We start from the raw sequence: 15,561 nt of genomic DNA, 5'->3' as shown, positions 1-15,561 counted from the left end.
TCAATTTGTCTGTTTGTGTTTAGCCTTGGGTTGAATGACCTGGGAGATTCAGGAGTGAAACTGGTGTCTGCGGGTCTGAGGAACCCGGAGTGTAAAATACAGAAACTGTGGTAAGTACCAGACTGTGGGAGATTGTGTTTACAGTCACTGATGACACTGAACATTAATGTGATCAGTTATAGTATTACTGATGAACACCAGGGATTTATAGCATCTCCTGTCTCTCTGTGTCTTTAACTCCCACATTCTCTCTCAACTCCAGGCTCTTCGGTGTCGGTCTCACTGCTAATGGTGCCAAGGACCTCATCTCCACTCTAGGTACGAACCAATCACTGACAGAGCTGAGTTTGAATGACAATAAACTGGGAGATTCGGGAGTAAAACTGGTGTCGGCCGCTCTGAGGGTCTCGGAGTGTAAATTACAGAAACTGTGGTAAGTACCAGACTGTGAGAAATTGTCTTTACAGTCACTGAGTGTCTGACACAGAACACTAATGTGATCACTAATTGTGTTTCTGATTAAAAAGGGGGATTTGCATTGTCTCATGACTCTCTATGTTCTTCCCCCTCACTCTCTCTCATCACCAGGCTGAGGGATGTCGGTCTCACAGATTCTGGTGCCGAGGATCTCGCCTCCACTCTCAGTACAAACCCAGCACTGACAGAGCTGGACTTGGGTGGTAATAAATTAAGAGATTCAGGAGTAAAACTGTTGTCTGCGGCTTTACGGAACGCAAAGTGTAAAATACAGAAACTGTGGCAAGTACCAAACTGTCGGATATTGTGTTTACAGTCACTGGATGTTGGACACTGAACATTAATGTGATCAGTAACTGTGTTACTGATGAACACTGGGGATTTGTACCATCTCCTGTCTCCCTGTGTCCTTCACACTCACTCTCTCTCTCATCTCCAGGCTCAGGGATGTCGGTCTCACTGCTAATGGTGCCAAGGACCTCAGCTCCATTCTAAATGTAAACCAATCACTGACAGAGCTGAGTTTGAATGACAATAAACTGGGAGATTCAGGAATAAAACTGGTGTCGGCTGCGCTTCGGGTCTCAGAGTGTAAAATACAGAAACTGTGGTAAGTATCAGACTGTGGTAGATTGTCTTTATAGTCACTGGGTGTCTGATACTGAACATTAACGTGATCGGAAATTGTGTAACTGATAAACACTGAGGATTTGTACTGTCTCCTGACTCTCTCTGTCCTTCACCCTCACTCTCTCTCATTGCCAGGCTGTGGAATGTCGGCCTCACAGATTCAGCTGCCGGAGATCTTGCTTCCGCACTTGGTAGAAAACCTTCGCTAATGGTACTCAGTCTGAATAATAATAAGCTGGGAGATGCAGGAGTGAAACTGGTGTCTGCGGCTCTGATGAAATCAGGATGTAAATTACAGGAACTGGGGTAAGTACCTGACTGTGGGAGATTGTTTTTACATCACTGGGTGTCTGACACTGAACATTAATGTGATCAGTAATTGTGTTACTGACAAACACTGGGAATTTGCACCATCTTCTGATCCTTAATCTCTCTCACCTCAAGGCTCTGTAACGTTGGTCTTACACATTCAGGTGCCGACGATCTTGCCTCTGCTCTCAGTACAAACAGTTAACTGACGGAGCTGAACATGAATGATACTAAGCTAGGAGATTCAGGAGTGAAACTCTGAGGAACTCAGAGTGTAAAATACAGAAGCTGTAGTAAATACCAGACTCTGAGAAATTGTCACTGGGTGTCTGAGACTGAACAATAAAGTGATGAGTAATTATGCTACTGATTAACACTATGGGTATGTACAGACTCGTGTCTCTCTGTATCCTTCACCCTCACGCTCTCTCATTTCCAGGCTGAGGGATGTCGGTCTCACAGATCGTGGTGCCGAGGATCTCGCCTTTGCTCTTGGTAAAAACCGATCACTGATGGAGCTGAACCTAGGTGCTAATACACTGGGAGATCCAGGAGTGAATCTGGTATCTGGGGCTATAAGGAATTCGGAGTGTAAAATACAGAAACTGTGGTAAGAACCAGATTGTGGAACATTGTGTTTACAGTCACTGGATGTCTGACACTGAACATCACTCTCTCTCGTCTCCAGGTTGAGGGATGTTGGTCTCACAGATTCTGGTGCGAAGGATCTCGGCTCTGCTCTCAGTACAAAACCATCACTGACAGAGCTGAGTTTGAATGATAATAAACTGGGAGATTCAGGAGTGAAACTAGTGTCTGTGGCTCTAAAGAACTCAAAGTGTAAAATACAGAAACTGTGGTAAGTACCAGATTGTTGATTATGTTTACAGACACTGGGTGTCTGACATTGAGCATTAAGGTTATGATTAATTGTGTTACTGGTAAACACTGGGGATTTGTATTGCCTCATGTCTCTCTGTGTCCTTCACCCTCACTCTCTCTCATCACCAGGCTCAGGGATGTCGGTCTCACAGATTCTGGTGCCGAGGATCTCGCCAGCACTCTCCGTAGAAACCCATCACTGACGGAGCTGAACCTGGGAGGTAATAAACTGGGAGATTCAGGAGTAAAACTGGTGTCTGCGGCTCTGAGGAACCCGGAGTGTAAAATACAGAAACTGTGGTAAGTACCAGACTGTGTGAGATTGTGTTTACAGTTACTGGGTGTCTGACTCTGAACATTAATGTGATCAGTAATTATGTTACTCATAAACACTGGGGATTTGTACTGTCTGCTGACTCTCTCTGTCCTTCACCTTCACTCTTTCTCATCATCAGGATGTGGAATGTCGGCCTCACAGATTCAGCTGCCGGAGATCTTGCCTCCGTCTTCGGTAGAAACGCTTCACTAATGGTGCTCAGTCTGAATAATAATAAGCTGGGAGATGCAGGAGTGAAACTGGTGTCTGCGGCTCTGATGAAATCAGGATGTAAATTACAGGAATTGGGGTAAGTACCAGACTCTGGGAGATTGTGTTTACATCACTGGGTGTCTGACACTGAACATTAAAATGATCAGTAATTGTGTTACTGGTGAACATAAGAACATAAGAGATAGGAGCAGGAGTAGGCCAATCGGCCCCTCAAGCCTGCTCCGCCATTCAGCAAGATTGTGGCTGAACCAATCTTAACTCTAGTTTTCACCGAATCCCACAAGGCAACAGTGCCAACCAACAGGGCACCATGCCGCCCATTTTATTTTATTATTCATCCCGCCCAAACCCATGTGATCACCCGGGGGAAAAAAAAATGATTTGCCAATTAAGGAGAAAATATCTGGAAAATTCCTCTCCGACCCATCCAGTCTATTGAAAACTGGTCCAGGAGATCACATGGCTGATCTAAACCTAGCCTCATGTCCACTTACCTACTCGCTCAACGTATCCCCTAATGCCATTTTTATCCAGGAAAATGTCTATCTCCGTTTTGAATTTATTGAGTGTAGCAGCTTCCACAGCTCTCTGGGGCAGTAAATTCCACAGCCCCACTGCCCTCTGAGTGAAGAAATTTCACCGCATCTCAGTCCTGGAACAGCATCCCATTATTTTAAGATTATGCCCCCTAGTCCTAGTTTCACCCATGATTGGGAACATTATCCCCGCATCCATCCGATCAAGCCCCTTCACAATCTTATATGTTTCAATAAGATCGCATCTCATTCTTCGGAACTCCAATGCGTAGAGTCCCAATCTACTCAACCTCTCATCATACATCAACCCACCTATCCCCAGAATTAACTGAGTGAACCTTCTCTGCACTGCCTCGAGAGCCAGTATGTCCTTTCTTAAATATGGATACCAGAACTGCATGCAGTACTCCAGGTGTGGTCTCACCAATACCCAGTACAACTGCAGTAAGACCTCCCTGTTCTTATACTCCATCCCCCTAGCAATAAAAGTCAGCATTCCATTGGCCTTCTTGACCACCTGCTGCACTTGCATACTAACATTTTGTGTTTCCTGCACCAGGACCCCCAGATCCCTTTGCACAGAAACACATTCCAGTTTCTCTCCATTTAGATAATAACTTGCTCTATTATTTTTCCTGCCAAAGTGCAAGACCTCACACTTGTCAGTATTATACTTCATCTGCCAAATGTCTGCCCAATTACTCAGCTTATCTATGTCCCCCTGCAGGGTTTCAATGTCCTCCGCACTCGTTACACTCCCTCCCATCTTTGTGTCATCAGCAAACTTCGATACGTTGCACTTAGTCCCTTTCTCCAAATCATTAATATAGATTGTAAAGAGTTGGGGTCCCAACACCGACCCCTGCGGAATACCACTAGTCACCAATTGTCAGTCTGAGAATAAACCATTTATCCCAACTCTCTGTTTTCTGTTAGAAAGCCAATCCTCCATTCATGCCAGAATATTATCCCCAATCCCATGATTTTTTACTTTAAGTAATTATCTTTGATGTGGCACCTTGTCAAATGCCTTTTGGAAGTCCAAATACACCACATCCACTGGTTCCCCTTTATCTCCCCTATATGTTATGTCCTCAAAGAACTCCAACAAATTTGTCAAACATGACTTCCCTTTTGTAAAGCCACGCTGACTTTGTCCTATTAAGCTATGTTTATCCAAATGCCCTGTTACTGTTTCCTTAATTATCGTCTCCAACATTTTGCCAACCACAGATGTTAGGCTAACTGGCCTATAATTCCCAGCCTACTGTCTATTGCCCTTTTCAAATAAAGGAGTTACATTAGCATTTCTCCAATCTGCCGGGACCATTGCCGAGTCCAGCGAGTTTTGAAAAATTATCACTAATGCATCCACAATCCCGACCGCCACTTCCCTTAAGACCCTAGGATGCAAGCCATCCGGTCCAGGGGATTTATCCACCTTCAGTCCCATTAATTTATCAAGTACCATTTCCTTGGTGATTTGAATCGTAGTTAGCTTCTCTCCCCCTAGAACCCCCGTTTATCCAGTGTTGGGATATTTTGAGTGTCCTCTACTGTAAAAACTGATACAAAATATTTGTTCAGCGTTTCCGCCATCTCCTTGTCCCCTACCATTAATTTCCCGGTCTCATCTTCTGGGGGACCAACATTTACTTTAGTCACCCTTTTTCTTTTTATGTAACTATAAAAACTCTTACTATCTGCTTTTATGTTTTTCGCCAATTTACTTTCATAATCTATCTGTCCCTTCTTAATCAATCTTTTTGTTATTTGCTGCTGATCTTTAAAAGCTTCTCAATCTTCAATCTTCCCACTAGATTTAGCTACCTTATATAACTTTCTTTTTAGTCGTATACTTTGCTTTATTTCTTTACTTAGCCACGGATAACTATTTTTTCTTTTACACCCTTTTTTTTCTGTAACCCCCTGGGTCGCCTGAGGCTCGCTCAGCTTATTCTCATCTAGGGGGAGCAGCCTTCGCCCCTGCCAAACTGGGTAATCAGCTGGTGTGGATGCTGTGTGATGTCCCTGCCACGCCCAAAAACAGACAGTACACCATATGCGATTAAATGAGTACAATTTATAAAGGTTACTATAACTAAGTGATTAATAACGATACAGTATATATGAAGAAGAAAAAATAAAGAAAAGGCGCCAAATTATCAAAGTCCAAACCACTTCGTGCACAACCATTGGATCTCAATTTCTGAAGTATTCTGGCCACCATTCGATCCCCTCCGAACTCCTCGACTCGCAGCACAGGACCCTCCGAACTCCTCGACTCGCAGCTCAGGACCCTCCGAACTCCTCGACTCGCAGCACAGGACCCTCTGAACTCCTTGACTTGCAGCTCAGGACCCTCTGAACTCCTCGACTCTCCAAACAGCTCAGGACCCTCCAAGTGGTCAACCAAGCACATCTAGCTTCATCCCCCCTCCTTGGAATACCTCCCGGCCTCGGAGCCCCGCTTGGGGTCCGATCGTTGCCGAATTTACAGCATTGTGTCCTCTCTCTCGACCCCCTCGCGCCGATCTGCCCAAAAGCCCGTCAACAAATGCTTACAGACTCAGAAGAAAGAACATTAATCCCCATTTGGTTTACAAAGGAATACCATTCTCATTATCGGTAAATTAGCATTCTTGCTAGTTAACAAAAAGAAGAAACCCTTTCCCAACAGTAACAAAGAAAAAAAAAGAAACCCCCTTTACACTTCAGTGGAATATATTTTTCTTGATAATTGTAAAATAACTCCTTAAATATACACCACTGATCAAGTACCGATCTACCCTTTAATCTATTTTCCCAATCCATCTTAAGCAATTCCACTCTCATACCATCATAGTCTCCTTTATTTAAGCTCAGTACGCTTGTTTGAGATCCAACCCTCTTATCCTCTAATTGAATATGGAATTCGACCATGTTATGGTCACTCATTCCAAGGGGATCCTTTACTAGGACATTTTTTATTAGTCCTGTCTCATTACACAGGACCAGATCTAAGACTGCTTGCCCCCTTGTCGGCTCAGTAACGTATTGTTCAAGGAACCCATCCCGAATACACTCAATAAACACTTCTTCAAGACTGCCAACTTGATTAGTCCAGTCAATATGAAAGTTAAAATCCCCCATAATTATAGCTGTTCCCTTATTAGAAGCCCCAACTATTTCCTTATTTATGCTCTGACCAACTGAGTTACAGATGTTTGGAGGCCTATAGACTACCCCCACCACTGCTTTTTTCCCTTTACTATTTCTTATTTCTACCCAAATTATTTCGTTATCCTGATCTTTTGAGCCAATATCATTTCGCTTTATTGCAGTGCATTTGTGCATTTGAACACTGTGCATTTGTACCATCTCCTGTCTCTCTGTGCCTTTCACCCTCACTCTATCTAATCTCCAGGTTGAGGGATGTTGGTCTCACAGATTCTGGTGCGAAGGATCTTGTCTCCGCTCTCAGTACAAACAAATCACTGACGGAGCTGAACCTGAATGATAATAAACTGGGAGATTTAGGAGTGAAGCTGGTGTCTGCGGCTCTAAGGAACCCGAAGCGTAAAATACAGAAACTGTGGTAAGTACTAGACTGTGGGAGATTGTGTTTACAGTCACTGGGTGTCTGACACTGAACATTAATGTGATCAGTAATTGCATTACTGATAAACACTGGGGATTTGTACCATCTCCTGCCTCTCTGTGTCCTTCAAACTTACTCTCTCTCGTCTCCAGGCTCAGGGATGTCGGTCTCACAGATTCTGGTGCCGAGGATCTCGCCTCCGCTCTCAATACAAACCCATCACTGACGGAGCTGAACCTGGGAGGTAATAAACTGGGAGATTCAGGAGTAAAACTGGTGTCTGCGGCTCTGAGGAACCCAGAGTGTAAAATACAGAAACTGTGGTAAGTACCAGACTGCGTGAGATTATGTTTACAGTGATTGGGTGTCTGGCACACTGAACATTAATGTGATCAGTAATTGTGCGACCGATAAACGCTGGAGATTTGTACCGTCTCCTGTCTCTCTGTGTCCTTCACCCTCACTCTCTCTTATCGCCAGGCTATGGAATGTCGGCCTCACAGATTCTGCTGCCGGAGATCTTGCCTCTGCTCTCAGTAGAAACCCTTCACTAATGGTGCTCAGTCTGAATGATAATAAGTTGGGAGATGCAGGAGTAAAACTGGTGTCTGCGGCTCTGTTGAAATCAGGGTGTAAATTACAGGAATTGGGGTAGGTACCAGACTCTGGGAGATTGTGTTTACACTCACTGGGTGCCTGAAACTGAATATTAATATGATCAGTACCGTAATTCTGCTACTGATAAACAAATAGGAAATGTATTGTCTCCTGTCTCTTTGTGCCCTTCAACCACACTCACTCTTAACTTCAGGCTGTGGAACGTCGGTCTCACAGATTCTGGTGCCAAGGATCTTGCCTCCGCTCTCAGCATGAACCCATCACTGACAGAGCTGAACCTGAATGATAATAAACTGGGAGATTCAGGAGTGAAACTGGTGTCTGCGGCTCTAAAGAACTCAAAGTGTAAAATACAGAAACTGTGGTCAGTATCAGACGGTGAGAGATTGTGTTTACAGTCACTGAGTGTCTGACAATGAACATTAATATAATCAGTAATTGTCCTATCTCCTGTCTCTCTGTGTCCTTCACCCTCACTCACTCTCATCTCCAGGCTGAGGAATGTTGGTCTCACAAGTTCTGGTGCCAAGGATCTTGCCACCACTCTCCGTAGAAACCCATCACTGATGGAACTGAACCTGGGTGGTAATAAACTGGGAGATTCAGGAGTGAAACTGGTGTCTGCGGCTCTGAGGAACTCGGGGTGTAAAATACAGAAGCTGTGGTTAGTACCAGACTGTGGAAAATGGAGTTGACAGTCACTGGGTGTCTGACAATGAACATTAATATGATCAGTATTTGTGTTACTGTTTAACACTGGGGATTTGTACCGTCTCCCGTCTCTCTGTGTCCTTCACCCTCACTCTTTCTCATATCCAGGCTGTATGATGTCGGTCTCACAGATTCTGGGGCCGAGGAGCTCGTCTCCGCTCTCAGTGCAAACCCATCACTGACGGAGCTGGACCTGAGTAATAATAAACTGGGAGATTCAGGAGTAGAACTGGTGTCTGCGGCTCTTAGGAACCAGGAGTGTAAAATACAGAAACTGTGGTAAGTACCAGACTGTGGGAGATTGTGTTTACAATTACTGGGTGTCTGACACTGAACATTAATGTGATCAGTAATTGTCTTACTGATCAACACTGGGGATTTCTCTTCCCCATCCCCCTTCCTCCTGTGTGATCTCTCTTTCGCATTCCCCTTCCTCCTGTGGGATCACTCTTCCCCGTCCCCTTCCTCCTGTGGGATCTCTCTTCCCCATCCACCTTCTTCCTGTGGGATTTTTCTTTCCCATCCCACTTCCTCCTGTGGGATCTCTCTTCCCCATCTCCCTTCCTCCTGTGGGATCTCTCTTCCCTGTCCCCCTTCCTCCTGTGGGATCTCTCTTCCCCATCCCCCTTCCTCCTGTGTGATTTCTCTTCCCCATCCCCCTTCTTCCTGTGGGATCTCTCTTCCCTATCCCCCTTCCATCTGTGGGATCTCTCTTCCCCATCCACCTTCTTCCTGTGGGATTTTTCTTTCCCATCCCCCTTCCTCCTGTGGGATCTCCATCCCCGACCCCCTTCCTCCTATGGGATTCCCTACCCATCCCCCTTCCTCCTGTGTGATCTCTCTTCCCCACCCACCTTCTTCCTGTGGGATTTTTCTTTCCCATCCCACTTCCTCCTGTGTGATCTCTCTTCCCCATCCACCTTCTTCCTGTGGGATTTTTCTTTCCCATCCCACTTCCTCCTGTATGATCTCTCTTCCCCATCCACCTTCTTTCTGTGGGATTTTTCTTTCCCATCCCACTTCCTCCTGTGGGATCTCCATCCCCGACCCCCCTTCATTTCTGACTTCCAGCGATTCTTCCTTTTCTTCAGGTGGTTCTCGTCCACTATCTCCCATCGACATTTATGCACTAACAACTCTTCCTCAGTGGTGGACTTTTTCTCATTTTTCAGCTCTGCTCTGTCCAACCTTGTCTCATCCGAAATCTAATGCGCGTGACTGTGAGTGAGCCAGAAGCAACTTATTTATTCCCGCACGTCAGCATCTCACACATTGTTTAATTTTTTATGTCCTGATGAAATCAATAAATGGCAGTAACTTCCTATTTTGGTGTCGGACGGAGCTCCTCACAGTGTCAGCAGCGTCTCAGCTCCAGGTTGAGGGAGGTCGGACTGGCAGAGTCTGGGTGCCCAACCCAACTAACATCCTGCCTAACTGACCCCCTCCTGCGACCCCGCAGACTGTTAAAATCAACTATAATATCTGACCTGAGTCCACTAAGGTCCCGACTACGAAAGGGGATTGGGGATGGTATACCGGCGTTAAACACGGAGTGAAGTTCCCTCCACACTGTCCCATCAAACACTCCTGACGTCAGACACAGACTGAAACTCCCTCGATATCGTCCCATCACACACTCCCAGAGTGAGACACAGAGAGAAGCTTCCTTCATACCATCCCATCACACACACACAGGGCCAGGCACAGAATGAAGCCTCCTATGCGCTATCCAATCACGCCCTCTCGTGCCCGGACATGGAGAAACAGTCTCTGGTAAGATATATCAGCTAAATACTCGAGTTGAAGTGGATTAGAGTGAACATTCTCAGGTTGAAGCTGTAGCACAAGGACCCACCCCCCGACACATACACACAAAGTTGAATGTCTGTAGAAGAGTTCAAAGAGACCGCGACGTATACAGGGTCCAGGGAGTGGGCGAGCGTGGAAGGGGTCACAAATGGGCAGGGGAGTACAGGTGGTTATTAGAACCCTAGCGGTTAACAGTCACATTTGATTTCTAGGGTCGAGAAGTAGACCAGGATGAAATCGAAGATGACGATAATTTTGCAAAAACGGGACCCCAATATTTGATCCTCCACATCAACCCAGCACGGTGGAGAACACACTCCACAACGATCTGTCACCAGATCGAACTCGGGAACTTCCCGAGCCCGGTGCCGAAACATACGTTCTTAAGTGTTTTATATGCATAGAAAAGGAAAATATACAGTATATACTAAGACAAACGTTTGACTAATTGACACTAAATAATAAAGTATGAACCTGTTCTGACTTACTTAGTAAGAGAACTTATGATTTTTTTCAATCCCGATGCACAATAACTCATGCACATGTATACTTTAAATCATCTCTAGATTACTTATAATACCAAATACAATGTAAATGCTATGTAAAATAGTTGTTATACTGCATTGTTTAGGGAATCATGACAAGAAAAAAAGTCTGTACATGCTCGAACAACAAGTGCAGGAAGAGCACTGACCAGTTTTCGCGGAGCGCGGTTGGTTGAATTTGTGCATGCAGAATCCACAGATAAGGAGGGCCGACTATACTTGTTGATTAATACTTAATGAGAGTGCACTCTATCAAGTGGGATGTAGTATCTGTACCAAGAATCAAACTTATGATACCCCTGGATCACTAAATGGAACTTATAGGGTTTGTGGAAATAGGTCCTATCCCTGGCTGCCAGGAGAAAGAACAGGACAGTGGCATGGAACCACACCCTACCAGATGGGTTTTCGAGGGAAGGATGAGGGTCGGAGTGGTTGTTGCTACTTGGCCAACCTTGTGCCACACTTGAGGATCCTGGCTCAGCCTCAGGATCACCCATTGCAATAGGCAATGAAGGGGTATAACGGAATCTGAGAGATTTTGGATGATTGCCTTTCCCTCCTATAGGGTAGCCAGAAATTCCAGGGAAATAATTAATTTAGCAGCCGCTCTAGGAGAATTGGCCAATAATACAGTTGGAGCACTGACTGTCACTCAAGCACAGGTAACTGAGATGATTGCAGTTTGCCAAATGGTGCAACAGAATCGGAAGCCCAAGACTTTATGTTAGCAGAAATAGGAGGGACCTGTGCTATCAAAGGTAAGGAATGCTGTACTTATCTCCCTGATGGATCTTCCAATATTACTGACTTGTCTAAACACATAATCCAAGAGATTCAGAAAATACAAGATGTTGGCAGTAAGCTGCACAATTTTGGGACCAGTAAGGCAGAGAGGGTGGCCCTGGCCCTTCAATATATTCGGGGACTTCTGGTGATTGCTTTTGCATTTCAGAAGTCTGATTACATTAATTTTCATTATTGTCTGTATCCTACTGAGCCCTTGGACATGTTTTGTATCATGTTGTAGAAGCAACAATCTGTTCTGAAAGGTTATCATGTAATAATAAAAAGGAGGAATGATGAAGTTTTAAGGGTATTGGAGGACATAGGAAATGATTCTTGGACTCTTGTAAATAATGGGTTAAAATTAAGTGCAAAATTATGTGTGCTCTGTTCTGGATAGTGTGCAAATTTGTCCCTTACTGAGGAATCTACAGGCAGCATGTTTAGATTAACGACTCAGAGATGTCTCTTGGGAACGTGATGTGGAGTTGAGTTCTCATGAGACACGAATTGAACTGAGTTCACTTCTTTCTCTAACGAAGCAGAATATCTGTTAAGGATTGGACAGAACATTCACTTCTAATTAAAACCCTGATTTAGTGGACTCTCTAATCTAAGAAATTAAGTTTTGCTCCGACAGACTTGCTGGGAGTACCGTTTGAACTAAAGTGCTCTTTGTTTCCTAGTTCTATAAACTGTAACACTTCTGCATGTTACACAGAGGTTCATCACGAGCCGCCAGAGGGAGAGGAATTCTGTCTCTCTGATGCTTGGCTCCGAGCTTCTCACCGGCTGAGTTCGAACAAATAAACTGGTCGTAAGGATAAAGTAAAGAACTGCTTGTGATGTGGTTATTGGTCCGGTGAATTTAAGTTTACACCATTAAAAAGTATCCCATCCGGATACATCACACCTTTGTATGGCTACTCTCTTTTGTTGACTTCAAGAAATAGCAGAGAACTGTGGACTTCGCTGAGCACATCATGGAAACAAGCCTCCCCTCCATGGACTCGCTTTATACTTCCTGCTGCCTCAGTAAATCAGGCAACATAGTGAAAGATTCCCGGAAATCCAGACCGGACATTCTCAATTCTCAATCACCCATCGGGTGCAAGATAAAAGAAAACAATAAACAGAAAATGTACCACCAGGCCTAGGGACATTTTCCATTCTACTGTTATAAGCAAACTGAATATTCCTCAGCATTATAAGATGGACTCTTGACTTCACAATGTAACTTGATGGGACCTTGCACCATATGTCCACCTGCAATGCATTTTCTCTGTAACCATAATGCTTTGTTACACTCTGTTAATGTTTTACCATCATCTACTGTTGTAATGTGTTGATCTGAGAGGATGGTATGCAAGAGAATATTTTCACTGAACCTCGGTACATGACAATAATAAACAATTCCCCACTTTAACTGTGTGGAAATATTAGACAGACTGAGCTTCCCCACTGGAATTTCTGGAGGGAGATTTCACTGAAGTGTACAAATGTTTGAGAAGCCCAGAAAAACAGAAAAGGCTTCCTTCTTGCATTAATCGGGGTATATACCTCGAAACATTGGCTGCACTTCGGCAATTTGTAACAGTGGAATGGAGTCAATGAAAAAGATGCCCACCCACAATGAGATGACGTGACAGATCTGGATCTCACTCCCTTGTCCGAACGGAAGAAAGATTAAACTGCACAACCACGAGAAACAAACCTGCAGACGTAAGGAACCGCACATGTGATGTCAGACCCCGGTGTAGCAAACCCATGCATGACATCATGTTTGTGGAGGGGGGAGGGAATAGGGTTTTTGGTTCCATGGCTCTCTTCCAGTGAAGGGACCACAAGAAGAGGAGGTTCTTGGGAATCTGAAGGCAGATAAGTCACCTGGACCAAATGGTTTGCACCCACAGTTCTGAATGAGATGGCCGGAGAGATTGTGGAGGCATTAATAATTATCCTTCAAGAATCACTCAATTCAGAAATGGTTCTGGAAGACTGGAAAATTACAAAAGTCACTCCACTCTTCAAGAAGGGAGAGAGGCAGAAGAAGGGAAACTATAGGCCACTAGGTCTGACAGTGATTTGAAAGATGTTGGAGTCGATTGTTAAGGATGTGAATCTGGGACACTTGGAGGCACAAGATAAAATAGGCCAGAGTCAGCATTGTTTCCTCAAGGGAAAACCTTGCCTGATCAATTTGTTGGAATGCTTTGAGAAATAATAAGCAGGGTAGACAAAGGAGAATTGGTTGATGTTGTGTACTTGGATTTTCAGACCTTTGACAAGGTGCCACGCACGAGGCTTCTTAACTGAGCCTGGTTGGGCAGCGATGAGGAAGGATCTGATTTCAGGTTTGTGTAAGTCGAAGGTTGGCTTCAGTGGGAAAGGGCCGGGACCGAGCCAGACGGCTGGACAGTCTGGGACAGGAATGTAGGATCAGTTAGTTCTGGTTCCCCAAGCGGTGAGAGTGGATGTCGGTGATGAGGATCTGTCTACATGTATCGGTGTGGGATAAATGGTGGGAAAGTTGTGGGGATACTGACGGGGTGGAAGGAGGTTGGGGATGTAGGTTATCAGACACAGTGTGACCCAGGAGGATGGGTCCTAGGGCAGATTTAGTTGTACGCAGAGGAGGATCTGGTCCATTGCTTCAGTCAGCTTTGATGAAACAACAAATCTTTCTTTATATTAATCAGTCTAATTTTGCTGCTGACATCGTGATTGTCACAGAGCCCAGAGTCTGGGAACAGCTCGATGGTAGGAAGCAGATGGTGATGATGGGAGGCTGTTTATTGGAGTCAAGGCCCGTGCCTCCTGGAGCTCCCCAGGGTGACACCCATTGCTACGTCATCTATGTCAATAATATGGTTGATAATGTACAGGGTATGGGTCGTGAGTCTGCAGCAAGTAATTACTTCTTTTTGCAAGATAGTAAATTGTGTACAATTCTGGTCACCGAATTATAGGAAAGATATCAATAAATTAGAGAGTGTGCAGAGACGATTTACTAGGATGTTACCTGGGTTTCAGCACTTAAGTTACAGAGAAAGGTTGAACAATTTAGGTCTCTATTCATTGGAGCGTAGAACGTTGAGGGGGGATTTGATTGAGGTATTTCAAATTTTGAGAGGGATAGATAGAGTTGACGTGAATAGGCTGTTTCCATTGAGAGTAGGGGAGATTCAAACGAGAGGTCATTATTTGAGAGTTAGTGGGCAGAAGTTTAAGGGAAACACGAGGGGGTATTTCTTTACTCAGAGAGTGATAGCTGTGTGGAATGAGCTTCCTGTAGAAGTAGTAGAGGTCAGTTCAGTTGTGTCATTTAAGGTAAAATTGGATAGGTATATAGACAGGAAAGGAGTGGAGGGTTATGGGCTGAGTGTGGGTAGGTGGGACTAGGTGAGGGTAAGAGTTTGGAATGGACTAGGAGGGCCGAGATGGCCTGTTTCTGTGCTGTGATTGTTATATGGTTATAAACACCCCTCTTTCCATCTCCAAACTCTGAACCGACCAAAAGCTACTTCAGAAGATGCAAGATCTTCAAATGAGCAAACACCAAGGGAATGTGAGTGACTTTAAAGAGCTGGAATATTGACAGTACATTACAGGCCTGGAGTGATTGCAACTGGGTCTGACAGACTTAACTGATCCATGCATTCTCACCTCAACTATTTCCTACTTTATTTTGTACAGTATATAATGTCTAAAGGACCAGTGTTTGAGTAAATGAGACTCACCAAACTTACTCCTGACTAAATCAATGGAAATCCTGAGTCAAAAGGGTTTCTCTCCAGTCGGTGCTCTCAGACCTTGGGCTGGTTCACTTGCTGCTGTTCCCTCATCTTCAGTCACGGTTTGCTTCCAGTTGTGGGCTTTTATTCAGATAAATCTCTTACCACAGGTCTAACTTTACCATGAGAGATGATGAAGCATGTTAACACTACAAAGCTGAACAAAATAACAAAATATTCCTGCTCACTGAAATCTAAACAGTGAAGACAAATATAACAATCTCAGTGAACAAATCTGTAATTGTCCTCGCACGTCACAAATCCTAATATAGTATAGGAAGGAGTCATCATTCAGTCACGGTCAGATATAAGATGCAGGGACAGAATTAGGTGA

The 15,561-nt window shown here is 44.5% G+C and overlaps 1 protein-coding gene across 1 annotated transcript in view; it reads left to right on the top strand.

Annotated features, from left to right (window-relative positions):
• The window catches only part of LOC132390500 (uncharacterized), a 105,963-nt gene that overhangs the window by 33,358 nt on the left and 57,044 nt on the right, over nt 1–15,561 (top strand). Inside the window, exons 8-22 of the mRNA XM_059963114.1 lie at nt 24–110; nt 263–433; nt 589–759; nt 917–1,087; nt 1,243–1,413; nt 1,856–2,026; nt 2,105–2,275; nt 2,428–2,598; nt 2,754–2,924; nt 6,791–6,961; nt 7,117–7,287; nt 7,445–7,615; nt 7,776–7,946; nt 8,076–8,246; nt 8,402–8,569. Coding sequence (XP_059819097.1) covers nt 24–110; nt 263–433; nt 589–759; nt 917–1,087; nt 1,243–1,413; nt 1,856–2,026; nt 2,105–2,275; nt 2,428–2,598; nt 2,754–2,924; nt 6,791–6,961; nt 7,117–7,287; nt 7,445–7,615; nt 7,776–7,946; nt 8,076–8,246; nt 8,402–8,569 — 2,478 coding nt within the window. The remainder of the gene's footprint in view (nt 1–23; nt 111–262; nt 434–588; nt 760–916; nt 1,088–1,242; nt 1,414–1,855; nt 2,027–2,104; nt 2,276–2,427; nt 2,599–2,753; nt 2,925–6,790; nt 6,962–7,116; nt 7,288–7,444; nt 7,616–7,775; nt 7,947–8,075; nt 8,247–8,401; nt 8,570–15,561) is intronic.

This window comes from Hypanus sabinus, unplaced genomic scaffold, assembly GCF_030144855.1.
Source record: "Hypanus sabinus isolate sHypSab1 unplaced genomic scaffold, sHypSab1.hap1 scaffold_93, whole genome shotgun sequence".
NCBI lineage: Eukaryota > Metazoa > Chordata > Chondrichthyes > Myliobatiformes > Dasyatidae > Hypanus > Hypanus sabinus.
The sequence above is the reverse complement of the archived record's forward strand: the minus strand, read 5'-3'. Positions and strand labels throughout refer to the sequence as shown.